The sequence below is a fragment of the Rhipicephalus sanguineus genome, chromosome 3 (assembly GCF_013339695.2).
Source record: "Rhipicephalus sanguineus isolate Rsan-2018 chromosome 3, BIME_Rsan_1.4, whole genome shotgun sequence".
Lineage (NCBI taxonomy): Eukaryota > Metazoa > Arthropoda > Arachnida > Ixodida > Ixodidae > Rhipicephalus > Rhipicephalus sanguineus.
In genome coordinates, this window is record NC_051178.1 from 105846320 (window position 1) to 105873706 (window position 27387).

The 27387-nt window shown below is 47.3% G+C and overlaps 2 protein-coding genes and 1 long non-coding RNA gene across 5 annotated transcripts; 2 read left to right on the forward strand and 1 right to left on the reverse strand.

Moving 5' to 3' along the window:
• Positions 1-26926, forward strand: LOC125757635 (lactosylceramide 4-alpha-galactosyltransferase-like). The gene is made up of 2 exons (XM_049413302.1): positions 1-169; positions 26069-26926. Exons 1-2 carry the CDS (start codon positions 10-12, stop codon positions 26893-26895), a joined length of 987 nt encoding a protein of 328 aa, XP_049269259.1. The 5' UTR covers positions 1-9; the 3' UTR covers positions 26896-26926.
• On the reverse strand, positions 4713-7799 carry LOC125757636 (uncharacterized). Of its 3 annotated transcripts, none has more exons than XR_007415375.1 (4): positions 7767-7799; positions 5401-5482; positions 5196-5335; positions 4713-4808 (listed from the first exon to the last, which is right to left on the reverse strand). It is a non-coding gene; the product is annotated as an uncharacterized LOC125757636 (long non-coding RNA). The 3 variants fall into 3 exon arrangements; XR_007415373.1 differs by lacking the exon at positions 7767-7799 and adding an exon at positions 5575-5647; XR_007415374.1 differs by lacking the exon at positions 7767-7799 and having other exon boundaries at positions 5401-5694.
• LOC119385733 (piggyBac transposable element-derived protein 2-like) lies at positions 19865-22201 on the forward strand. The gene is made up of 2 exons (XM_049413301.1): positions 19865-20056; positions 20350-22201. Exons 1-2 carry the CDS (start codon positions 19969-19971, stop codon positions 22110-22112), a joined length of 1851 nt encoding a protein of 616 aa, XP_049269258.1. The 5' UTR covers positions 19865-19968; the 3' UTR covers positions 22113-22201.
• Positions 26927-27387: the final 461 nt, after the last annotated feature.

The window sequence follows — 27387 nt, forward strand, 5'->3', positions numbered from 1 at the left end:
CAAAGCGCCATGAGGCTTCGAGAATACCTGCGTTGCTTTCCGTTAACCTGGATTTTTGCGGTTGTAATAATTTATTTCACTTGGAGCAAATACTGCGCGGGTGAGATTAGGTTTCCGGCATCAAAATTATCTTGGAAGACACGAAATGGGACCGTAAATAAGCAAAAAGGTATGTTTATATATATTTTTTAGATTCCTCCCGTGTTTCTTGGCAAAAAGTTCACAGGTAGTTTTACGCTTCATATTGCGAAAGTAGTGTGCCGCGTTTTAGGTTTACAGCTAAAGTTGGTATGAGATCACAATATCAGCCGATTTTGGTGGTGCAGCTGTCCGCCGCCGTCGCCATCAGTGTCCGCTACAGCTATCGCCCACAGTGAGCAAGAAAAAACCAGGGTACGAGCGGAAAATGAACCCAGGCACTCTGCATCACAGTCGAGTATTCTACCACAGAGCCGGTACACTGTAAGAAAAAATTAGCCCAGACGGGAGTTTTATCAGCTTCTCAGCCCGAAAACTCCCATGCCCGCATCATTTACTCCGTCATAGCGGAGTTAATACGACACATGTCGTCGTTATGCTCCCGTTGCGAAATGAGGGTGTATATAAACATGACCTTATATGTGCTCACGTGCTTACGCCGAGAAACCCGTAATGCCCTATAAGGAGCAGTGCAAAAAGGGAAAAAGATGGCTGATCGCTCCGTCATTGGAATCGGTATAACACGAAAGTGACACGTGTCGTCCAAGAAATAGTTTATTGTTTATAGTGCATTGGTACATGATAGCTTGTGCAATGACTACTGTTGTTTTGGCAGATATAGCACCGCTTGATGTGGACGCATCTAGGGAGCCTACATGACCGGCCGTTTCGCATAAAAAACAAAAAAATATTAATGACTGATACACAAAGTGCAAAATCTACCTTGCACAGTGTGAAAACTTTTGTGTATGTTTTTGCTGATGCACAATTTAAAAATTATACTTGGGCAGCTTCTTATAAAAATAATGTCAAAACAGTAATGTGAGATGAGACATCGGCACTGCTGTGGACGTCGCCATCGTCAAGTTTGCACATGTTTTTCGTGCACGTTACATGTATTTCTTCATCGTTTCTTCGCCATTTGCTGAAGTTTGGCTCCGGCGGCGAATTCTTGGATGACAATCGAGGAATACAACCTTAAAAGTGACATGTGCGTGTGACATTTTCTGGGCTATTCGTCGAAATGCCAGGGCACTGCTGTGTTCCCGGCTGCCGCGGGGACTCCGACGGGGAGAAGGCTATGCGCGTGTTCGCATTCTCGGCTGACGCTGACAGAAGAAGGCAATGGTTAAAAGCCATTCCACGTGCTGATTTCGTGCCCGGAAACACTCAGTGGTAAGTCGCAAAAACGCTGACATGCTGCGCGACGCGGGTTTTAAGTATTGTGTTCGCTGTTTCACTCGTCATGTTAGCTCTCCTAAATATGCCAACTTTTTTGTGTTTGGTGTCCAGGTCTGCGAACGGCACTTCTGAGCGTCAGACATTCGGACTCCTCCTAGTTATGTGGACTCGAAAACAGACAACGTCGTCGAGGTAAAACTCAAGATTGCTCGCCTTAGCGCCGAAGCCGTTCCTAGTGTTCTCCCGAACTGTTCCGCGTACCACTCCGCACCCGCTACAGCCACGTCTCGAGAGGCACCTTGTGAAAAGAGGATGCGCCTTGAAGCAGCGTCCTTGCAGGAAGCCACCACCGCATCACTTCAGACCCACGAGGAGGAAGAATCAAGAAACAACATCGGCACTTTCCAGGCTCTGTTGGAGCGAGTTCCGGAAATCAAGCTTTCCAGCTTCTGCAATGTTATATCCCGACCCACCAGCGTGGTTTTTTTCAGTCTTGCTTCCGTTGATGCCCCTTGTATTTGGCTGTCGATCGCGATCTCACAGGACCTCACTGTTAAAGTTTATTGCCGCAATGTGGAGCTCACTACAATTGATGGCATAGATACCACCCCTGTGAAAATGAATGATATGCGCCTCTTGACACGCTTGCTAGATGGTGTTGAGGCCTTAGATCAAAAGCTTCCGTCTAAGGAAGAAGACAGAATAACCCATTTACTGACGTTGACACTTGCTCTTCTTCAAGATGCCTCCAATTGTGATCTGTCAAACGTCGAGCAACTGCATGCTGTCAGATTTCTTAAAGAGCAAGTTGCTGTTCTCCTTGTCAAGCACTGCAATCCATTGCGGTATTCTCCAGAGCTGCTAGTGTTTTCGAGCATTTTATTTACAGTTTCTCCGCATGCCTACAGGTTTCTACGCAGTTCTGGAAACATTAGGTTACCACATCAGTCAACAATACGTCGTACACTCTAAGCACGGTAACGTTTACTAAAGGTGCACATTTTCACAAATTTGTGTACTTATAAAATAGAAGTTATCTAGTAACCTTTAGTACCCGTTCATAGTATCGAGCATTCTCACGTAAAAATAGAGGTTACGTTGTACAGTACACGGTATATTGTTTACACAAAACGGCTTGCAGGAGATTTTATGCGGCCACATCACGTAAAAATAGAGGTTACGTTGTACAGTACATGGTATAGTGTTTACACAAAACGGCTTCCAGGAGATTTTATACGGCCACCGCTCTGCGCCTCTTCTTTCCTTCGCTCTTCTTTCTTCGACGCATTCCAGGAGGTTACGCTCATCACATGCTTGGATCAGCCAGTTGTGCCACAGCAACGGAAGCACAGCCTTCCACTCTTTCGCACTTCGTGCTGCGCATGCCTCGTGTTTTTTTCCGCGCTTCCTTGTGCGGTTTTAATACACCGTCCATATACGTACGCTAAGAAACGCGAACCTTTGCGGAAGGTGTCACATGGAAGGTGCTTCTCGGAACACACGCGATGGCGCATTGTAATCATTCAAGTGCATGACTGCTTATAGAACGTGACAATTGCGGTGACCGAGGCCAAACGCGTCGCCTTCGCTCATTAGAAAGAGGCAGCTAACAAAACATTCGCATATTCGAGGCGACTTGGAGTTAGCATGCACTACAGTAATGATGAACCGCGATTATTATTAAAATGTGGTCGACCCGTCAATATTAGTGAAGACCAGAGATTTTATAACAGTATCATGATATACGTGTCAGGCCATCCTCTCTTGGCCCAACTTCTATGCAGTTTAAGCATAGGCTGTCGTGATTATAACACTTCAATTATTTTTCTGCTGCTCGTGCACTTTCATTGACTGTGTTATGCGTGCTTATCAAACTATGTGTTATCCGATAATAAATACCAGCCGTCTATTTGTTACAGGGCTATTTGCGATTTTGTTCACCTTCAAATGTGGGATCATCAATGAAAACGTGGATACTGACAAAATGTGAGGCTGACAAAGCAGGGAAGCTGCTGAAGGCCGTAAAGAAGTGTGCAGAGAATTAACACTGCTCCTCACGGCGTAGAGCATATTCAAAATTGATATACAAACCGTTCGCCATACGCCACGTTTAGTCAGTTTTACGTACTTCTCGCAAAACCCAAAGAACTGTCTGAAATCATCGCTTAATAAGTAGCTGGCTGGTACGTATGTGCATATTATATACGAATGCTGAATGATATAAAGACGCAGTAAAAGTAAATGTATGCATACGCAAAAATACAATAATACCAAGAGCGCATACAAAGAGCCGCAACGTGGTTTTCTCGAGAGATAGAAATTGTAATGCTTAAACATCTACTTAATTGGATCAAGAGAGGATACTTGTCTGATACACATGGCACAACTCATGAGTAGGAATATCTGTCAGTCACCTGCCCTTCTTAATTATCGTTTTAGTGGCAGACCACATTTGAACAACACGATGCTTGTGGGCGAAGGTGTGACGTTATGATGCATGCAAGCTCTAAGCCAACTCCAAAGGAAATTGTTTTGTGCTATTCCTTGCGATGAGGGAAGCGTACATCTCTTGCCACGGACACCGCAACTGTTGTGCTCTAAGCAGACATGTACCAGAATTATTCCAAAGCTCCAGCGCGTGTATTCAGGACAGGGCAGGCCATATGACACCGCCGTGAAAGTTCTCATTACTCTGTGTACATATTTGTACGCTGCATAATAAAGCCGCAGAAAGAAGTACAAAAGATTAGGCGTGCACAGAAAGAAGCCCTAAAGGAAGAGCCACGCTTCGTTTGCTAGACGACACTTGGCTGGGCCGATCATGTGCGTAGCGAGTGGTCCGAAATGTGTCGCAGAAAGAACATCGAAAGAAAAAAGAGGCACATACCCTTTGTTAGGCGACACCTGGGTCGGTGGGCCACGGATAGAGCGGTCATACTGAGTGGAGCCCCCTGCAAATAATACGTGATCAGCGTCGTGCTTCTCCTTAAGTACACTAATGTGTGCGGCATACCATAACTGCTGGTACTTTGCACATAAGCAGGACAGATGAAACCCAGAGGGCAGCCAAAAAGAGGGTGATTGTCAGTCCTTTACTTTTGTTGCTCGGGTTGTGCGTGCTCCCAAGAAATTTTCTGAAGAAAAAAAAAACATCAACCATTCGAAAAGAATTCATATTTCATTGCTTTATACCTCCAAAGCAGAATACATCAGTTTATTGATTTATAGCTTCAGGGACTTGTCTAGCTGATAGAAGACCGCAGGTATAAAAAGCGTTTCCCCTTGTTTTCGCCTGTGGTTGGTACAAATTTACAGGAGCAGGTGGTCAGGCTCTGCAGTCAAACCCTCTCTTGCTGCACGCACCATCATGTTTCATCAGTCAATATGTCAGCTGCTGATTCCGCAATCTCCACGCTGGACAGTCGATCCTAAAAGGAGAGGACCGTTATTTTACACTATACCAACGGTTACTGCCACTTTGCACACAACAGCCGATAACATGTAATGTGAGACACATACTCCACCCCCCCCCCCCCCCCAAAAAAAAAGGGTGTTACTTGACCACTACATGAGCGTTCCTCAAATCTACTATCCTGTGCAATACGTTTATCGGAAAACAAAAATCTTATTTAAATCGCACGTTAATACCAAATGCAATTGACATCTGTTTAGCACAAAAGTCAGCAATACAATAATGTAAGTGACAGTTTAGTAGCAGAAACACGACAGCAGGTGATTAGAAACAGAAATATTACAATTTACAATTTTCAGTGACCATAATCGGCATTTCACGTAGAGCTTGAATATGCTCGTACCTAATTGTTTTCCTCAAGGGGCATCTTCCACTTGACAGTTCATAACCTCGGCTGCACCGAACGTAAGGCATATCGGCGTCTGGAAGCTTCCAAGCTGCCTGATAGTAGATCATCCCAGCATGCCTTGGGCGGGATGTATGCTGTAAACAGTTCCAACGCAACACATTTATTATGGCGGGAAAAATCATTTGTGTTGGCTACGTACCTTTAAACATTCCGGCTTTGACAGTTAAATCACATGTATACTGATTCATTTTTTCTAACCACAATGACACGTTGCTTGCACCCTAGAACAGAACGAGAACACACAAAAAAAGTTATCTCAGTGCCGGAGAACAAATTTTTATCGCCAAGGAACTAAGGACATCGAAAGACATACCAACCACACTGACCATGTCTCCCTTTGAACTCCTACGTTGCACGATTGCTGGCATTCGTGCTATCTGAAAATCGTTAAGCCACAGCGTATCGCTTATCGCGTAACATATTCTCACCTGCCCCGTTTCGATAGCGACGCATTTAGACGCAATCGAGCGACGCAGAGCAAATACTGCCGGCAACAATGCGTAAAAGCATGACAACTTATTTTTCTGACTCGACCCAACTCTTACAGCAGCGTAAGCATGAGCATGAATTATCTGAATTTTGAATCTCGTACACTGTGATCTGTATGAGTGCAACTATGGAATGAAGATGACTTCAGCATATATTTGTGGTAAGGTTTCAAGTTAGGTCAACACGCAGAAGTTTGAAGTCTGACGGAAGTCCGTCTGGTTGGGTTGATACGTGGTGACGCTGAAAACCCGAGGCACTGAGCCAACTAAAGCAAAAAGCACACGCACACATACACACACACACACACGCACGCGCGCACACACACACATACACACAAGCGCACACACACGCACGCGCGAGCGCACACACACACGCACGCGCGAGCGCACACACACACGCGCGCGCGCACACACGCGAGCACACGAGCACACACGCACGCGCGCGCGCACACACACATACACACACGCACGCGCGAGCGCACACACACACGCGCACACACACGCGAGCAAACACACGCGCACGAGCACACACACACGCGCGCGCGCACACACACACAAGCACGAATGCGCGAGCAAACACACACACACACACACGCGCGCGCGCACGAGCACACACGTGAGCAAACACGCCACGAGCACACACACGCGCGCGCACACATACACGCACGCGCGAGCACACACACACGCGAGCAAACACACACGCGCACACGCACACGCGCGCGAGCACACACACACGCGCGCACGAACATACACGCAGCGAACACACGCGCGCACACACACACGCGCGCACGAGCACACACACACACGCGCACGAGCACGCACACACACGTACGCACGCACACACACGGAGTGGCCGGTATCAAGAGCTACTCGAGATAAAGACGTCGTGACAGTCATTTTTCTCTAGCGCGAGCACGTGCCTTCCCCCAGTCGATTGCGTGTCCCCTGAAACGTGCTCAGCCAAAGCACCGGATTTAACCATTTATTTTTTCACGTCATAAACGTCCTTTTGTGTGTGTGTATTAAATGTTTACTTCGGTCGGCGCAGTGCCTCGGGTTCGCTATACTTAAAGCTTTTCAGCTACACACGGAAGGATGCTGTGATTTCCTTTAAGACACTTAAAACTATACTTAAAACGCACTCTTAACGCCATTTCATTGTCTTTCGGGTACTTAAAGCTTTATTCATTTCGGTAGCGCAAAACAATTAAAGACAAGAGAGGACACGTAGACAGGACAGGCGCTAGACATCAACTGACTTTACTGCAAGGAAACACACAAAAACCCGTTGCACAGGCGCGACGCGCTACATCACTCTACGAGGGCTTTTTTTTTCTTTTAATGTGTCTAATTTTCTTTGCGCTACCGAAATGAACACCAGTGATCACAACCAACTAGCCCGCATTACCGCCTTAAACCCTCACTCGTCCACCTAAAACTACCGCAGCAGAGTTTGAAGCATGGCGAAAAGTTGAATTAGCCGACACGTTGCGTATAGACGCCACGAAATATCATGTACCGGTGACAATGACATGACAAACAGCCCAGACTGCCATTGACAGGAGCGAGTTACTGCGCACGCAGAGCTCGTCTGGGCAAAGTTGATCTGGGGCACTTTGTTTATGCCGCCTACAGTATTTCACACCGTGATTGCAGCCTTCATCGAGCGTGTTGAAGGTACCAAGACGGCGACAGCAAGAAGGGTTAAACTTCTGTCCTTCATCTCTTCTCACATAAACGTGTATGATAACGAATGAGCTTAGTCGGATGTTTGATAATATACGCCCAAACACTCATCTTGTAATGTCAAACGCAGAGCAAATACTGCCAATAACAATGCATTACATAAAAGTATGACACGATTTATTTAAAACATAAAAGTATGACACGATTACATAAAAGTATGACGCGACCCATCTCGTACAGTAGCGTAAGCATGAGCATGACTTCAGGCAAACACGCGACATAAGTACATATACACAAGCAAATGACGTACTGAAGAGAGAATATTGCTTACCTGCAAATCACATTTACTGCGGTCTTCGGGCAACGTGACAACGGATGCAACCCGCTCGACAATTGCGAGTCTCAGGCAAGCGAAGAATCAGCAATGCAGCTCGTCGCAACGGCCGCGCAGCCCACTGAACGTGCCCGTTGCAATGCATCGTGGCTGATTTGCGGCGGATCGCGCACGTTAATGACTGTGCTTCCTTGCTATATCACTAGTTACACCCCACTCACGTACACAACACGATTAGACCAGGCACGTTAACAAAGCGCGGAGCGTAAAACCTGGTTAAATCGATGAAACGAATAGCAGCACTGCACAAACGCGACTTCAACAACCGCACCAACCGCCTCGCATTCGAATACTCTTCCCGGCATACACCTCAAGCTGTGCAAAGCCTAGGAGAGATGACGCCGTCCCTGGTTCGATAAAGTTGAAGCGGCGCCTCGAGAACGCCACATTTGTTACTCACCGCGAGCTCATACATCTCTCTACGCGGCCTCTCTACTGGAGCGGCCGTCCCACGCTGTTTTGTGAACTCAGCGGCATCTTTTTCTCCCGTGTTGGCGCATTGATGACGGTTAACCGTGTTTGGTGCTATGTTGTCCCGTGACGTTTGCTGCACTTTACGATCCGTTAATTATAACGCGAAAAAAACAAACAAACAAACTAGACAACACGACAGCGAAATTAAAATAAATTGTATTGCGAGTCTCGGAAAAATATTTTTCTCGCGCCACGGGATGGTTCTTCGATCGCATCGTCAGTTTAATTTGGTCGGTTGTCGTGTGCTCACAGTACTTTATCTTGTCGCCATATGCGAAGCTTCCCGGAGGCAAATTAATTACTTCTGCGGCTCAAAAGTAAAATAGATATAAGAGCTACATAATAAGTTGTTTAGCACAAATATTTGACCAACATATGATAGTTTTTCGTTCTTGTGCTTCTGCCGATGTCTGTGCAGATTATGTCACTTCATAAATTACGGGCTTTGGAAGCGGGCTCACCTTATTGAACTCCAGTTTTAGTTCATACCCCACTATCGCTTGCCTCAGTACGCCTCCTGTGATTTGCTTTTCTGCTGTCAAGACCCGTTCTGTGTGCACATCATCCGCTGTTCAATTGATAAAGCCAGCCTTGAACAAGACAGATCGCGATGTGACACATTGATCAATAAACTTCCACTCCATAGTGTAGGTCCCCTGACGGATGAGTCATTGCGCTTATATAAGTTACAATCTAAAGGTTACAATGCTCATCGCGGTGCTTTAGCTTTTAACTTGGCACGCTGCTGTCGATGTAACCTTTATGAGAGAGGGAAATGAAGAAAACACAAAAATAAAATTGCTGTAACAGCCACGTAACTTATAAATTATAAGTTACATGTCTTTTTATGCTGTCGTAAACGTTACCGTGATTAGAGTGTATATGCGATTCCTACAAAGAAAGCCCGGCACACGAGCAGCAAGGCACTTCGTTCCTATGCCATGCAAAGAAGCTTGTCACTACAATGAAGGATCATGAGAAAACTGTCATTCTCATGATGGACAAAATCCACTTGCAGCCTTATTTTGATTATAAGGGAGGAGTAATTGTTGATGCAGCATGTAATAGCTCAAATGCAGGGAAGACAGTTCACGTCTTCATGATGCAAAGCTTGCTTTCATCTCTGAAAAATGTAGCGCACGTTCTGCCGGTAGAGCGCATCAGCGCGGAGCAGCTTCATACCATTTTGCATAGCATTATTACTGAGTTGGAGAACGTCGGTTTACGTATCATTGCAGTCATAAGTGATAACGACTCCATCAACCGTAAGACAATGTCACTTTTTGGGGCGCCCCGCAAACTTCAAAGTGTATATAGACACTCTGCAGAGTGCAGACTCTGAACGTCCCCTTTTTTTCTAATTGACCCTATACACTTATTGAAGTGTATAAGGAACAATTCGATTTACCAGCGAAATGCTGGAACATGCATGTTCTTTCCTAGCCCCACAGCACCTAGCGAAAAAGCACCAATACTTACAGCTTGATTTAAGACTCTTCGAGAGCTTCACTCAAAAGAACATGGTCAGGTGATTGAATCTGCACCAACGCTTAGAACAAAAGCTCTCAATCCATCGAACATTGAGCGCCAAAATATCATGCTTGCACTTAAAATTTCAACATCTCTGCAGCGGCGGCTCTTCGAACATGTGGGTCCAGACTTCAGCTCGAGCATGTGGTTGGAACTGCAGAGTTCTTAGAAATTATAACGAAGTGGTCGAGCATTGTAAATGTAAAGACATGCAACAAGGGCATTCGGTTTCGTGACGAGCTGCAGTCACCGAGTGCCTCAATAACAAGTCCCCAGGTCCAGGTTTTGTTGAGTCTAGTGAAGTGGCTAGATCTGTGGCAGTCTCTCAAGTCTGACACAGGAATACTGACAAGGGAGACGCACAGTGCCCTCCGTCTCACGACAGACACCTTAGTAAAGGTGACTAATTATTGCTTAGAGGAAGTGCACTTAGACTATATGCTGATAGGAACGTTTCAGACGGATTGTTTGAAAGACAGGTTTGGCAAGTATCGCCAACACTCCGGTGCGCAGTACCCCATTTCCATAGGAAAAGTAAAGTGTATGAGTCTGAGCGAAAACTTTGTCTGCAAGATATTCTGGAGCTCCCAGAAATGGGAACTGCAACAGCTGCAGTGGCAGTAAATGATTATGTGCTCGACAGCTTTGACATTGAGGTTGCAGACTCTGACTTTGGCAAGAAGGCACCGAATCTCCATGCAACCACCTACGTTGCTGGTTACTGTGCCCATGCCGCATTAAAAAAATCTTGCATGCATGGCTTGCAAAGGAAATTTGATGCTAGAGGACAACATTGAGGTTGCCGGTGGAGAATTGCTGCAGGCCATGAAGCGTGGTGGTCTCAAGTTTCCTCAGCCTGCAATAATGAACGCTTTTCTTACAGCAGAAATAGTTCTAGACAAACTGAGAAGGGAACAGCATACAACACAATTTCATGCTCTGCCGAATCAAAAAGAGGCTCTTTTGGCACTCACACACAATTTAATAATTGACAGCATCGATTTCGATGTGTGTGAGAACGGACACACCCCGCGAGTAGTAATGCACCATGTCCTAAGTGCAGCAGCTATCACGTTATTAAATAAGTTTTGCAAAAGAAAAAGATGATCAACTTGTAGCTAACAAGGCTGCAAAGAAAAAAGAGCGAAAACTGAAGACTGAAAAAAATCGGCAGATCCCGCGCAATGTGGGAATCGATGCAATGCGAAGCAGCCAGCAAAGAGCTGCATACATCGTCTTGTTTGTCATTGAGGCTAATGAAGACATGCATGTCGTGACATATAGTTCGCTATATATCGCGAGATTGTCATACATGCAGGAGTGTACAATCTGGTGTATGCCATGCTAATGAAACATATATTCTGCTACATATATACAATGCATGACCTTTGAAGGAGGTCAAAGGTCATGCATCGGAGGTTTCACGACGCTTTGAAGGAGTGCATGTGCGATATCCACGTATCCATAGAGTTTCTTACTATAATACCTAGAGGGGCATCTGGCGCTAGTGTCTACGCGGGCTCATTGAGCGGCGATTCAGCCACCTTGGGAATGATGGGAAGTACAGGCTCCGGATTAGCTTCGGATGAATTAGGTTCTTGAGAATCGCAACGCTCCTTTGCCGAGTGTAAAACAAAGAGATATGAAGTTATTTCCAATTAAAATACGCTTCATTCTTTTGTACGTAAAACTTATTGCAATAAAGTTTGCGTGACCGTGAGATGGAATTGAAACCTGGACAAATTCAACCACCCGGGTATGCATTGCTCTGCAACTGTGTTTCAGATTTCGCATCACAGTATAATGAATTATTTTCTTTACAACACTTAAACCAAACGTGATTGTCTTTCCCACGAAAGTACGCATTATCTGTTTGTGGAAATAACAGTAGCATGCTGAGTGAGAAACAGTTAGCGTATCATCTGCTGCGATGCCAGGTGCGTCTGTTCAAGTGGTCTGCCCCTAACGCATCTCTTGTTTTGTTGTGAAGTGGTCAGAGGAGCGTTACAGTGCGCTACTTAGCTTCGCCGTCGTTTTGCAGCCGATTTGAACGAGTTTTGGCAAGACGCGCTTATCGAAATAACGTGAACTCTAAGCAGTTTCTTGCACTGGCATGGGACGCTACATCTATGCGCAGCGGTGAGTGCACGACGCTTTGCTAAAACTGCCGAATACAACCTGTAAAGCAGCAACATCGCAGCAACATCGCAGCAAACGAAAGAACCTAGCGGTTTTCAGCCTCTTTAACAACAAAGACACTGCTTGAGTGCTTTGCAACGCACCCCACTGCCCACGCCTCGCAAAGAACGAAACTCAACCTGTAGAAACAGATCCGTAGACAGTTCGCTAGCTAACGGAATCCAATCCGAAGTCTGTACTTCCCATCATTTCCATGAGGGTTGTACGATCGCAGCGCCAGTTTCTTCTCTAGGCTATTGTATGAAACTCTATGCACGTATCTTTTGAGAACTTCAGCTACAGTAAGGATTAAATCCGTATCATAGGCATTAGTCGTCGGTACGATGTGCCACTAGGCGTCAACGTGAGTGCGTCCACATCAAGCCGTGCTATGTCTGCCACACAGCAGTAGACATTGTACAAGCTCTCGTATACCAATGCACTTTAAACAATCGACTAGTTCTGTGACGACACGTTTCACTTTCTTGTTATACCAATTTCTATAACGGAGGGATCAGCCATCTTTTGATTCACATACACACATTGTTTCCACTATTGGCACACTGCGCTTGCATAGGCGGCTCCACCAGTGCGGCGGCGTTCAGCGCCAACGCGGTCGTTTCCGTGTCCCTAGGGTGATAGCATTCCCTCCCAGACCACACGCGCGGCTGCTTGTGCGAGCATGGTGTCGTCTGCGTGCATTCCTCTGCAACTGCCAGCTGGCTTTCAGACCGTCGAGTTCAACGAGTTCAACAATTGCGCACGGCTTCAACTTGCTTCATTTCTGTAAGCAGTTTCTGTAAGTGGAGAGTTGGGCGAAAAACGCAGTGCATGAGAACGATTGTGCGCACGTGGAAACAACCACGTAGACTGAGGTGATTACGTGCACGTGGAGCTGATATATGCATACTTTTTGTCAGTAAGAATAATCGACGGGTGGCTGATGCATCCCTCACTTTCCTCTTGATATGGAACGCCTCGATAATTCTGCGGTCTATTAACTTCCTTTCTTCCGACTGAACCGTCGCGTCTTCGAAAACTGCCTCGCATCCGTACTGCCGGCAGTGCGCTGGTAAATGCAAAGCTGCAAAGATGCAAACCACCTCGATGCACCGTGCATCCTGAATCTGACACGTTACCGCTGCACCACACCTGAAAAACGAGAGGTGGTTTCTTCTTTCATGTTATGACTACTTCCAGCAGCCAGTATTTTCATTTTTCTCGTTTAGAAACGCAGTTTTCAGTCTCTTCGTGGTCGCGAGAACCTAAGAGAAGGTAGTTATTTGTTTGTCATGCGCTGCCTAGGATCAGAACGTCTATCTGGCACGTTTTGCTGCAAAAAATATTAGCGTAACCGCAGATGTGTTGCGGCAGTCGCACTGACTCGCTAAGCGGTTAGTCATACCTATGTAAAAAGAGCATGCATCTGACCTGCACACTGAACGCTTTAGTTTTCGTCAGCCGTTTGAACATATTTTCTGTCCTTTTTGTTTAGGTTCCGCGTACTATAGAGCCGCAGTAGTTCATCCTAGCCGAACCGACCGTTAGGCTTACAGCTGTACTCCGTGCGCCACGATCGCTGTGATGAACGTGGATATTCAATTACGAACATTCTAATACCCGTTCAAATGCAGTTTCGATCATACCTGACTCAAGCGAGGCCATATTTTCACCTTCAACTACATGAATCAGAAAATAAAAACGCCGAGATTGAGCATTACATTGTCTCACTGTTGCCGGTGACGTGGGGCTTTCAGCGGTACGAGCCCATATGGAAGGATTGGACTGGCTGCTAGAGTAGGTTGATTGTATTATCAGACTAATACTAATGTCATATTGTGTTGCGAATGATAAGTTCTTTCGATGCAGTTATATGAACTACATTCACGACATTCGATCACGCACTTCAGAGAAAGCGCTCGCGCTCGGCAGATGATTGCTTTAGTGTATACGTACGTCCATTGTTTAACAAAACTAAAGCTAGATATGTGTAGGACAGAGAATAGAACAATATTTTCAAGATATTCGATAAGTTTTTCTTTTCACTTCGCGCGACCCTATACCAAATCTTATATGAATTCTACCCAGAGCACCCAGTTCTTTCCAATGTGCATTCTGGTGTTTCCAGCGCGCAAGCAGACACTGTACAGCGTGACCAGTGCCTTCCAGTGCGCTTGTAAGACACTGGGCCACACTGTACAGTATTCCCAGCGTTTTTGAGCGCACTGGGCGGCACTGGCCACGCTGTAGTCTGTCCCAGTGCCTCCCACCGCGCTGTAGTACACTGGGACACACTGTACAGCGTTTCCAGTGCCACCCAGTGCGGTGAAAGGCACCGGGAGGCACTGGCGACGCTGTTTTTTCCGATAGGGACATATGGAACAACAGCGAACTTGTCCACCTCTTTCGGCTTTCCGCTAGCATTCTGCCGCATGCCTTTTAGATGCGAAGTATCTCTTGCTCGGGGGTATGTCGCGCGGCGTAGTAGTCCGCACTCACACTACGCATGCGCAACTCTCTTCCTTCCCTCTCTCCAACAGCTGCTCGTTACTCTCTCCACTTCTCTACCAGCACCTGCTTGCGCTTCTCATGCGTTCTCGCTTCCGCTCTCACGGCGCATACGCTACTCTTCTCTTCTAGTCTCCTCTCCTTCAAGTGGTAGAGCACTGCGCGCGTTCAGTCCAGCGCTTGCCTCGGTTGGCTCCTCTGAAATGCGGGCTCGACATGCCAAAATTCTCTCCTGCGCAACGCCGCGATGAGGGCCAGCACATGCTCACCCCCTCCCCTCTCTCTCTTCTCCTACGCTGCCTCTCTCTCGCGCGCCAGTCGACCGCGTTCCCCGCACGCCCTGTGAGAATTAACGGCCAGGCTAGAGGGAAGACACGATGCGCGTAGCGTTCCTCTTCGCGTTCCACGACGCGAGGTCGGTAGCATGCCCAGCGAACGCCAACGGAACGCGATCGTGCAAGTGCTCCGGCTTCGCATCGCCTCATGGTCCCCTTTAGCGGGAGATGGTGCAATTTTTTTCCTTTTAACACGCGGGCGAGCTTGCCGCAAACTGTGCATCAGGTCGCTTGGATACCCAGCATTCCCTGGCTTTTCCACTTGATTTTCGAAGCTTTGCGTCATTTTATGGACGCAGGATTTTTCGAGCGCTGCTCTCAAAGCACTGAAAGCGATACCCATTTTAAAGTGGCTGAACGCATAATTAAGCAGCGGTTTTCGAGCCCTCGGCTGGTAGCACCAACATGCATTATCTCACCTAAATCTAATTGAAGATCCAAGAATTGCAACCTAATAATTCCAAAATTCATGTGTAAACCTACAAACCTCGACCATGCGTGCTGAACAGTCCAAGGACTTACATAGCTGTCTGTTTGTAATTTCGTCTGCCTAAGAACACCAAGTAATTGTCGACATAGGGAAATATTTTAACAGTACCTGGCACATAGTGTTCAATTACCCTATTCGCTCCGCTAAGAAAACTATGACTCAGTATTGGAGCCACACATGGAGCCAATTCAAACGACAATTTTTTGCACATACAGTTCACCTCCAACTCCGACAGCAGTCGAATCCAAATAAACGTTGAAAAGTTCTAGGAAGGTTTCTACTGACAAGCAACTTCTTACGAACCCTGCCTCGTCATTATACTCCGTGATGCAAGTTCTGGCACCTCGAAGAACGTCCTGATGTGGTAGAGAATAGAAAAGATCTTCGAAGTGTCAGAACTTGCATCACGGAGTATAACGACGACGGGTTGCTTGTCAGTAGAAACTTTCCTTGATTGTGTCTAGATTCATGGGGCATCCGGAGTGCGTAATCCCGAGGAGGAAGCCTCGTATCTCGAAACTAGAAGTGTCGGTCGACGGGGAGTACGGGAGGCGATACGCCCGTGCTTCGCTGTGCAAAGCTTTGCGCGACTTAGTGCAAACTGCCCGCATACTGTTTTTGTATTTTCAGAGGCTGTTTCGGGGCCCTTTAAAAAGACAGGGCGTGCAAACGCGGACACGAGAGGGTAGTAAAGACACCACAAATGCCGCTAACAACTGAAAAATGATACAGAGGCGAAAAAATAGGTAGACACAATTACTTATCAGCGCATTCCCAGGCAAGAGGCGATACCTATCATTCAGGTGCGCGTGGCGGTCTACGTGAGAAATAACTGTTCACTCTTTTGACTTCTCTCTTGTGACCGTGCGTGCACGTCTTGTCTTTGTAACACGAATACCTAACCACTGGCTCAGCTGTCAGTTGTTTTTTTTTTCGCCATGGTTGAAGCGCATTCCGTCCCTCACAAATGTGTCAAGAGTTGTGAAAGCGTGACGTCAAAATGACGTTGCAGAAGGAAACCGGAAACAGAGGGCGCGCTGCTCGCCGAGCTCCGGCCATTGAGCGGGGCTGAAATTGACAGTCCATTACATATGGACTGTCCATGTGTTTGTCCATGAGTGATGTATTTTAAGTCCCGATTGCCCGTTCGGGTTAAAAAAAAAAGACTAGCGGCGGCGGGCCGAAATTATTGCGCGGCGGCGGCGGTAGCATGCTCATTCTCTGGACTTCGGCAGCGGCGCGAGCAAAAACAGGCGCCAGCGCCGGCGCGACACGGCGGTGCACAGGTCTACTTAGAACCATGTATTTCCTTCCAAGTACTCAATCAGGGCATCGTAGTTCTGGATCTCTCCGCTGTTTCCCAGCGAGGTCGTCCGCACTTAAGTTTTGTAGGTTCAAGTTTCGTCTTGCGGTGGCGGAAAAAAAGAGGCGCGGGACAAGCAGTCAGCATCTCAGTTCTTCTCTCCGGACTTGTACAAACAGTGATGTCAGATTCCCGGAATCGCGGACTCCACCGTGCGACGCGACCTGAAGGGTCCTTTAGGTTTGTCCAGCCAACACAAGGCGCGATGGTCGCTCATAATCTTGAAAGGCCTGCAGTATAGGTAGGGGCGAAACTCAGACGTAGCCCGGATAATGGCAAAGGATTCCTTTTCCGTGATGGAATAGCTGTCTTCGATTTTCGATGGCGACCGCCTAGCGTAACCATCCAAGCCAACATGCGTGTAGAGCTACGAAAGCTGTTCCCTCAATCGCAGCCTGAAATACAGTCAAATGCTGACATGTTCCATGAGGAAATTCAGCAAACTCTAGGCGTTGCCGAAGAGCCACTGCAACAGCCGGAAGCTGTAAGCTACACTGCCGCAGTCCGCCGTAACGCTCCTCCTCCGCGCCCACGTCATGACGCCGAGCAGCCGCAATTCGACCGCCAGACACCGCCGCCTGCGTCACCGGCATCTTACCGTTCGTTGGCCAATGCTTCGCTTCGAAAAAAACTGAACCTTCGAGCGCACTGACCACCACCCGCTCTACCACCACTGCGAGGACGTAGGCTTCACGTACAGCCGCTACCAGTACCGCGAAATGGAACTACGTGTTTTCGCTGTCAACGCACCACCAGCACAGCGTGGAGAGTGGCTAGTTGACGTAGCCGTATACCTGCCCACAAATTAACGGATACCTCAGGAGGAGGAGAGGTTGAGGAAAGGAAAAGGCGCAACTTCTGCAACCCTAATTGGGAGCACGGCTCAGCGCCTAACGGATACCTCAACGTCCATCGCGTTCGCCATCGCCGGGACGCCACCAAGCCTCTCCACCAGATGTGACGTGGCCGTGACGGCCATGTTCATGAGCTCCTGCAGGTAAAGTTGAAGCATTAACAAGAAAGCGTTTTATGCGGGGGTCCAGGAAGACTTTAATGACGTATTTCCGTCACGAATATATGTCAGCCAGACGAACGCCATGAGATGGCAAAGAGAAAAAAAACGAGTTACTGTAGACAGGCGTCCAACCCACGACCTCTCGGTCCGAGACGACGGCTGGCAGGCGCTTAGCCCAATGAGCTACCGCCAAACACATAACGTAGGCTACATAGACGCGCCTCTATCTTTCACACTTTCCTCTCGCAGTGCTCACGGATGGACGGACGGATGGAGCGTCCTCTTTGTAACGGCGCGGTGACATGTGTGCCACCAGGCTTGAAAAAAGAACTTTGTTGCCTCTAATATTAGCTCCGCCAAGGCAGCGTCGCTACTCCCGTCCCATTCGGCGTGTTCCCAAGAGAAGTGCAATTTCGTCAACGCTTTAACACACCACGTGGTGGACGGCTTAGCCCAAGCCTCGCTCATAGGATCCAACCATATAGAAATATAGCTCTACGACGCTCACCTGGCTGTCGCACCGCGTTTCCCGCTCGCCCTGTGAGAATTAGCGGCCAGGCCCGAGGGAAGACACGACGCTCGTCGCGTTTCTCTTCGCGTTTCACGACGCTTTGAAGGAGTGCATATCGAGTAATTAGTGTTTACTATGGGCTCATAGGTCTCCGACGCTCGCCCGGCTGTCGCAGCACGTTCCCTGCTCGGCCTGTGAGAATTAAAGGTAAGGCTAGCGGGAAGACAGGACGCTCGTCAGGTTTCTCTTTGCGTTTCACAACGCTTTGAAGGAGAGCATATCTAGTATCAGCGTTTACTATGAGCTTGTTGATGCCATGATTGCACGGGATTCACCATATGCGGTGTCCAGGTATATGTTTGCAACTTCAGCTATAGCAAGGGTTAAATCATGATCATGGGCGTTCGACGTAGCTACAGAGATGTGCCACCAGACGTGAACTTGGGTGAGTCCACATCACGGGGTGCTATATCTGCCAAACAACAATAGACATTGTACAAGCTCTCACATACCAATGCATTATTAACAATAAACTACTTCTGAGACGACACATTTCACTCTCGTGTTCATACCAATTCCTATGACTGAGGGATCAGCCAGTCTTTATGGACTAGATAGTGCCCCGAAAGATAAGAAGTGACACAATTAGTGAGTTAGTGCAACACTAACCTCGAAAGCAGTCGTCGGTCGTCGGTAATCTGACCGTCGGCGGAACGCGTTGTCTTTTATTGCGATAGAAATTATATGGGCAATCTCGACAGGTTTTTGCCGTCGCCGTCGCCGTCATGTCCTTTCGGTATGAAGTCCAAATTGATAAGATCCCCCGCGCATTGTATGTTCTACCGCGGGTCAAAGTGCGCGAGCGGGGCCGACGAACGCCGCCGAAGCAGAGTTCAAACGAGCCGGCCCATTTCCGTCGCTCGTAGGGCGCATGCGATAACATCACCTCGCTCGGGAGGCCTGCCATCGAAGCAGACAGGAAACACCCCTCCCGTCCTTAACGAGCTTTAACAGACGCAAAGACGCAGGGGAGGGGAGTGTCGCGCGAGGAGCAAACTTGAACTTTGAATCTAAGAGCGCGGTCGCGATCGCTAGCGCGTGCGCTATCTCAAAAGACATTACAGTGGGCGGCTCGTATACCCTTCTACGTGCTGCGCTCTCAATGCGAAGTGGCTACACGGAGAGCATCTCTCATTGGATCGGCCGTACTCTCTTACACCAGCGTTTTGTAGTTACGCGAGATCGGATACAAAACAGTTAGCTGCCAGCCTCACTTCGTGTAACACTGCAATTTGTTGCTTTCGCACTCACTGCTTCGCCTTTGCGGTGAAGCTGTGCCTTTTTTAAGAATCGAATGTTATCACTGGTGCTCGCATGAGCAAGCATGCGAATAAGTTCGATTACTCGCGTCCTGCGTGTAATCTTAACAGGACAATCCGAAACAACAGCTAAGCTTCACAAACCTTGTAAGCGGCTTGCCAAGAGTGGTGTTCTTGTAGGTGGAGCCCGCATTCATCGAGAAAAAAAAAAGGCGCGTGGTAATATTTGCCTCCTATTCTACGATACGAGCTTTTTCTGCACCATATATAAAACCTCGCATTGACCACTACCTTAACCCTTTCGGCCCTGGCGGTGTCAATTGACACCACACGACAAATGGTACCACCACGCGAAGAAAACGAAACAAAAACTCGCAATTTTTTGCCCAATGTGAAGTATCGGCCCACCTACTGCCATGGACATCAGTATTGTCGCGTTTTCTCGAACGCTGAATTTACGACGAAGAAGAAGCAGCGGCAACATCATGGCGAACGCGGAGTCCGGTGAGTTCCGATTTTCTGCAATTGTAGCTACGTAATTCCTTTGGATTATGTGCCCAGTTTTTTGTATGCTGTGCCTTAGTAGTACGTTAGTTGGAAGACGTTGGAGTTTTTTTGTTTGCACTTGTAGCATTTTCGCAGTGGCATGCTTTTGTCATGTACGATTTTGACACCGTCAGGGCTCAACGGTTGCAAATGGCGGTGTACGAGTTGATTGTGGCGCGTGTTTTAGAGGCGCGATATCTGAACAAATGCTGATGCGGTATGTTAATTACCCTGTTTTTCTTTGTTCACAGGTGCGGGTATACCTGTGACTTCGTTTTATTCGTGTCACCGTACCCGTTCCGCACGGCTACAAGCAGCAACGGACGCGCTGTTTGAGGAGCTCGACAACGGCAACCTATCCGACGTAGACGGCGAATTTGATGACTCGGACGACGAGGGTGTGCTGCCTTGTGCTTCTGATGAAGCTCCAATGGAGAGCGACAGTGAAAGCTCCGATGACGAGAGTGCACTGGACACATCTGGCGGCTGGAGACGAAAATCGTTCAAGGCGCCAGACTCAACATACAAAGGTGATGTCCACGAAGCATCAGAACTCGGAGAGTTGCAGTCCCCCTACGAATATTTCAAAGGGTATGTGCCAAATAGTGTATTTCTGGAGCTGGCTGAAAAAACAAACCGGTACTCGGTGTTTCACGAAGGGAGCTCCGTCAACACCAACGAGGCAGAGATAAGGCGTCTAGTCGCCCTACATCTCACAATGGGTGTTCTCCATTACCCGAGGCTCAGACTCTATTGGAAGCCGAACATGAGGTGCGATCTCGTGGCGTGTGCAGGATTGTCGCGCAACCGCTTCGAAAAGTTGCGAAATAACCTGCACATTGTGGATGTGAATTACCCTGATGCTACTGACCGTCTCTGGAAAGTAAGGCCATTGCTTGATATCTTCCAAAGCAAGTGTAAGTCACTTGTAGCAGAGGAACGCCTCTGCATAGATGAACAGATGGTGCCTTTCAAAGGGCGCCTCGACATCAAGCAGTATGTCAAAGGAAAGCCGAACCCATGGGGCATCAAAATATTTATGCTCTGCGGCGAGTCTGGCCTTGTATATGACTTTCTGCCCTATCAGGGTTCCACAACAAAGATCGAAGACCACATCAAACAGCAGTATGGTGTTACAGGCGCAATAGTGCTGCGTTTAGCTGGCCGAATTCCATCTGGTGTGGGACACAAGCTTTTTTTTGACAACTATTTTACGTCGCTGCCACTTCTCCGTGAAATGCTGTGTAAAAAAATATTTGCTGCCGGCACTGTAAGATCGAACAGGTGTGAAAAGTGCCCTTTGAAGACTGAAAAAGAATTGAAAAAAAGTGGCCGCGGTTCTTCAGACTGCGTTGTGAGCGCCGATGGAAATATAGCGGTAACAAGGTGGATGGATAACAGGACTGTGACCCTTGCATCCAACTTTATTGCTATCGAGGACGAAGATAGCGTTCGTCGTTGGAACAAAGCCGAAAAGTGTTACGTGGACGTGAAGCGACCAGCAGTCATCAACGCATACAACCGCAGCATGGGTGGGGTCGATAAAGTAGACTTCCTGATTTCTCTTTATCGGACTACCATTCGCTCCCGAAAGTGGACGTTGAGAATGACGTTTCATTTCATGAACCTCGCAGTGGTGAACGCTTGGCTTGAGTACAGGCGTGACGCAGACAAACAGAACCTCCCTAAGCAGCTTGACCTGCTCGACTTCACTCTCAGAGTCATTGAGGCCCTGTCAGCAGCTGGATCGAAACCTGTGGCACCCAAGAGGGGAAGGCCTTCACTCTCACCATTGCAGGTTTCAAAACACCCGAGAATGGCAGAAAACAGACCTGTCCAAGATGTAAGGTTTGATCAGCTGGGACATTTCCCACTTCACGATGAAACGAGGGAAAGAAGGTGCAAGATGGAAGGCTGCACAGGAAGGACCCGCCTAATGTGTGAGAAGTGCAAGGTTCACCTGTGCATAACAAAGTCACGAAATTGCTTCAGAGCTTTCCATATGCGTGTATAACATCTCTCTTTCATCTATTTGATCACTTCAGCCATTTTGAATTGCCCTATGTCATTTTCAATAAAGCTGCCACGTATTTCACTTTGCAACCATTGAGCCCTGATGTACGTTTTTGACACCATACTTGTATCTCTGTAAGTAGTTACGTTACGAAGTTGAACTTTTATGGGGATGTTATTTACGTCCTAAACATGAAAAAAAATGCATTGAAAAAAATCTGCAACTAAAACAAAAAAATCAGGGCTGAAAGGGTTAAAGTTGGTATTTCAGATTGCAGATCCTCCTTTTTCTTTCACTCATTTCTACCGCAATACTGCTGATGAGCGGAATCACCTGCCGTAAGGGTTTCCTGCAATAAAGGAGACATCGTTTTAAGGAAATCTCTTTGGGATTTTTATTTTTTAACACGAAAGTGTTTTATGCCGGGGTCCACCAAGTACATCCGTCACGGATATGACGTTGATAAAATGGACGCCAACGGGTGAGAAAGAAAAAAACCAAGAAAAAGATACCCCGCTGGGAATCGAACCCACGACGTTGCGGCCGCGACGGCAAGCGACCGACGCTCTACCGACTAAGCCAACTCGGGAGATGCTAGGCACGGCGCGAACGCGCCTTATATCTTTCACACCTTCTCTTTCGCGGCGGGCGGAGCGGGGCGGTGCCGCCGTCTGTGAGAGGTGAAAAGAAGTAATGCTTCACGATCGACACTTACTAACGCTTACTCCGAGATTGCACGTGATATCGGAGGTCATGGTTAAAGCGTCTCGATACCAGAGAGGTAGACTGGCCGCGCTGGCGTCGCCGAGGCACCCTTGACGCAGTTACGTTTTTTGCCTTTGGATTCGTGTTAGCGTGCGTCGGCTCATCGGAGTAGTGCAGCTTCCACGTGCACGAACGGGATTTCTCTGCCGCCGACTGCTTCAATTGCGAGAGCACCGACTAACAAAACTGCTGCAATATGCGTTGTAGAAAGGACGCGATTTCGACGGGCGAATGTCGTGCCTTGGTGGAGCGAGAGCAGCACCTGCGAGACAGAGGCCAGCGGGACGCACGCGTTTGCGGCTCAGGCTACGAACCTCTACCTCCCGCGTTGCTGAAGTGCAGTGTGTGTTATGTATGCATGAGCACAGGCGTCGGCTACCCATTACTAGAAAGCGCACACCGTGCCGCTTCTCTCCTTAATTGACGACGCTTTGAAGAAGTGCATACCGGGTACCAATGTTGATTATGAACTTGTTGATATCATCCTTACGCGCGATTCACGATTCGCTGTGTCCAAATATATGTTCACACCGTCAGCTACCTCAACGGTTTAATCATGATCATGGGCGTTAGTCTTCGCGATAGAGACATGCTGTCAACATGGGTGCGTCCACGTCAAACGGTGCTATAGCTGCCAAACACGAATAGACATTGTACAAGCTCTCATATATCATAAGCACTACTTCTGTGAAGACACGTTTCACTTTCGTGTTATACCGATTCCTATGACGGAGGGATCAGCCATGTTTTTTTGTTACAAAGTTGAAAACCATGATTACGTCTGGCAATTATGCATCTTCGCGTATGCAGTCGCAATTTTGTCTTAGTAATAAACAGAATTATGCATTTTGCTTTTTGCACTGGTAGTATTTCTGGAACAACCGGTGATATATTCCTAATTTATTCGTGAGTGATATTGAATTATTTGTAATTTTCCGTGAATATTGCGTAATTTTTTAGATCTCTAATTTCGTGACGTATGTATAATATTGTGTGGCACATACCCGTTAACCCTTTCAGCCCTGGATTTTTTATTTTGGCCGGAGACATTTTTTGTGCGTGTTTTCCTAATGTTTAGGGCCTCAGAAGACCAAAAACGAAAAGTTGAGCCAGTGGTGCAAGTGTTTATGGATTAATTAGCATGGAATCAAATTAGGTCATCAGGGCTCAGCGGTTGTGAAATTAGGAAAATGGCATCTTTTGTCCTGCTATTCACTAGAGTACACAAAATGTGAACCGCGTCTCATATTTCAGTGTGATACCCCTTGAAACAGCTTCTGTACGACGTCCCGAAAACGGCGCTTAGCCACCTCACCTGACCCGCCTCGGCGTCACCAATGACTTCGATCAAGCTTTATCTTTTTGTGGCTCCCAGCTCCGCAAATATGTCGCAACTTCGGTGTCAATCACAGTGGGGATCATTGAAGAAGTATTTCCCCAAGAATGAGCAGTTTTGGTTTTATTTCCGAGGTGCTAGGGGAACGTTTGTGCGGTGTCGTCAATTGACGACGCCAGTGCCGAAAGGGTTAATCATGATGATAGTTTTTTGTGGTCATCCGTTTTACCTCGAGCTTTGACATCGCTGTGTGCTACAAGTGTGCTACATTCGACCGTGGGTACGCTACCGTTGGTTACTCGCTGAGGTTGTTTCGCAAGCGTTTAGTCTGCGACGCAAGACTGTCTTTCTGCAACGGGCTGAAATAGTAAGGCGCCAGTAGGCCCTGAAAACGACGCTGTGAACGCGAATGTACTTGGCGTGTCTTGTTATTTAGGAATACATGTCAGAAGGATATCCAATAAAATAGCAGCTCATCGGCACCTACATCCTGTAGCAACTAACACTTTTCAAATAGCAGCCCATCGGCACCTACATCCTGTAGCAACTAACACTTTTCATGTTCACTTTTGATGTGCGTGAGATGCGGAAATATTTTACATTTTAACCGTGTCGCAATTCTATACATAACTATACATAACACACGTCGGTGACGACGGCAGCGAAATATTTATTTCTAAAATAAAAAAAGAGGACGTTTTATTTAAAATTAGATGCACAAAACATGATGTCGACGTAGGCTCTCCCTTATGAAATACGCTTTGAAATGGGTCAACAGCACTTTCTTACCGTCATCGCTGTGCCTGGCCGTGTCGCGCGCTAAAGCCTCCTCCCAACCATCCCACACTACACGCATGATATTCAGATAGCTAGTACCCTTTTATTCGCTACACTGAAAACAGACAGACAAAATTTATAACCTAGCGCAAAGCTTCATTCTCAACGACGGCGGGCATTCATGTGACTCAGCGATAGACTTGTACTTTCTTCTCGTTGTGAGGCAGTTCTTTACACGTAATAACAAGGAAATGCCGGTAACGTGTACAAGCCCTTACACACTCGTCTGATGTTTTTAGGCCCGGTTGCTTACTTTCAAATCGGATACAAGCAAAAAGTTATAGCAGTGACAGCAATACGATTCAGACACAAGCCTCCAAAATGGCGCCGAATCAGTAGCTTTGCCAAACCTCTGACAGATGGCATCGATTTTGCATAAGGTCTATTGGCACAGAGGTTATATTAATTTAAATAGGATCAATAAATAGATATAGGCACGGATAAAAAAATTGTACCCTAAGAATAAAGGGAGCGCTTGATTTAATTGAGTGGGAAATGCCGGGACATCCTGTTGTTCGTTATTCGCATTCTGTTTTCTTTTTTTTTTTGCTGCACTATTATTTCCACGCGATGATTCCTTTGGCAGTCAGCACCTTCAGCTCAGTTCGATAAACCAATGTGCGATAACATCATTTCTTGCATTGTCTTAATGGTAATTGTCCCATGTTTGCGAAATAAAACCTATAACTTCGTAAATGATGGCAAGATAAGTTCGGAGACGTCCTCTGCAGGCTCCCAGAAAGCCCGAACATTGCGATGTGGGACCTTGCATTTCTATAACTTTCATGTAATTATTCTTATTGCGTCTATTAAGTTTATATAGTAAGTCTATATGCACATTGGAAAGATGTTCATAGACTATGAGACGCCGGTGCTTGTTCTCCGACTACCACCTGTACTTGGAGAACGAATAGAAGTTTGAACTATCCTTGCACAAACTTAAACACTGATGCGTGTTATTCCTTGTAGCTTAGTTTGGGGAACCACTGTAACTTGTACCTTTCTGTCTTCGTTGCAGAACCTTTGGACAGAAAAGAAGGCCACATATGGTTCTTAGAAACAACCTATCAACACAAGCTCAGCGCAAGACAAGCCTGTAGCATTGAATCTGCTTGCCGCCACAACGACGACTTCATCGTACATCTCCTATCTACCGGAAACATAAGTTCATCTGAATGCGCATACCATCGCCTCATTTCAAAATTTCCGAACTTCCACTCCTCGGAACTGAATGCAAGCGTAGAGCTCGCAGAAACTCCATTGGCACCATTGCATGCGAAAGGGGGAGCGCTACATCGAAGCCCTCATGCCGTCTCGCATCTAAGTGATTTTCTTCGATATTCCGTGCTTTGGAAGCGCGGAGGCGTGTACTTGGACACTGACGTGCTTGTACTCAAGTCACTGAAAGGAATGAGGAATAGTGCATTCTACGAGTCCAACGTCACTGTGGCTAGCAGCGTACTAATTTTCGAAAAGCACCATCCCGTCCTCAAAATACTTACTGATAAGTGTGCACGTGCATACGATCCTAATGACTGGATCACATGTGGTCCTCGGATAATGTCACTGCTTCCTTCAGACGCGGAATTTTTTAACTACCACGTCAGAATCTTTAAGGAATCGCTGTTTTTTGCAGTTCCATGGCACAAATGGGAATATTTTTTTAATTCTAAAATGGCGCCAGAGGTACTGAGAATGGTAAACAGAAGCTATGGTGTCCACTTTTGGAACAATTTTAGTAAAAATAGACGAATTGTGCATGGATCTCGCTCTGCAATGGACGTCCTCGCTCGCCGCCACTGCCCCGAAGTGTATAGACTGGCATCCTCGGATGGCTACCTCTAAAAACAGTGTTGCGCAATCGCAATGCAGCTGCTGAGTCCATGGAGGAAGGAAAAATAAGGAGAGGCCCTGACGTCACATTCGTGAAGCCTTCACATCGCAAACACCCGCATCGCCTCCTAGCGAAGGAGCCTCAAACATATCGCGATTCGTTTGCAAGCGCATGCGCGATTCGAGCCTTCTTTTTTTTTTCCGCCGTGCAAGCGGCGCCACCAGGCGCCGCGGCGCAGTTGATTCACGCATGCTGCTCCTTGTGTGTGTTCTTTAGGAAAGCTACGCAATGCTCAGCTGTTGCGTATGGTTGCGTATTCGCAATGCCCATAGACTGTCGCGCCGCCAAGCGGAATTCAGGAGCGTCCTCTCGAGGAGGGTTAGTAGACGACAAAATGGCAACACTACGCAGTCGCTCCCTTGTTCGGCTGTGCTAGCCTCAGTGTTAACGCGTTGGCAAGAAACGAACACTACGACTTTGCATGTTCCCTGCATCAGTGAACA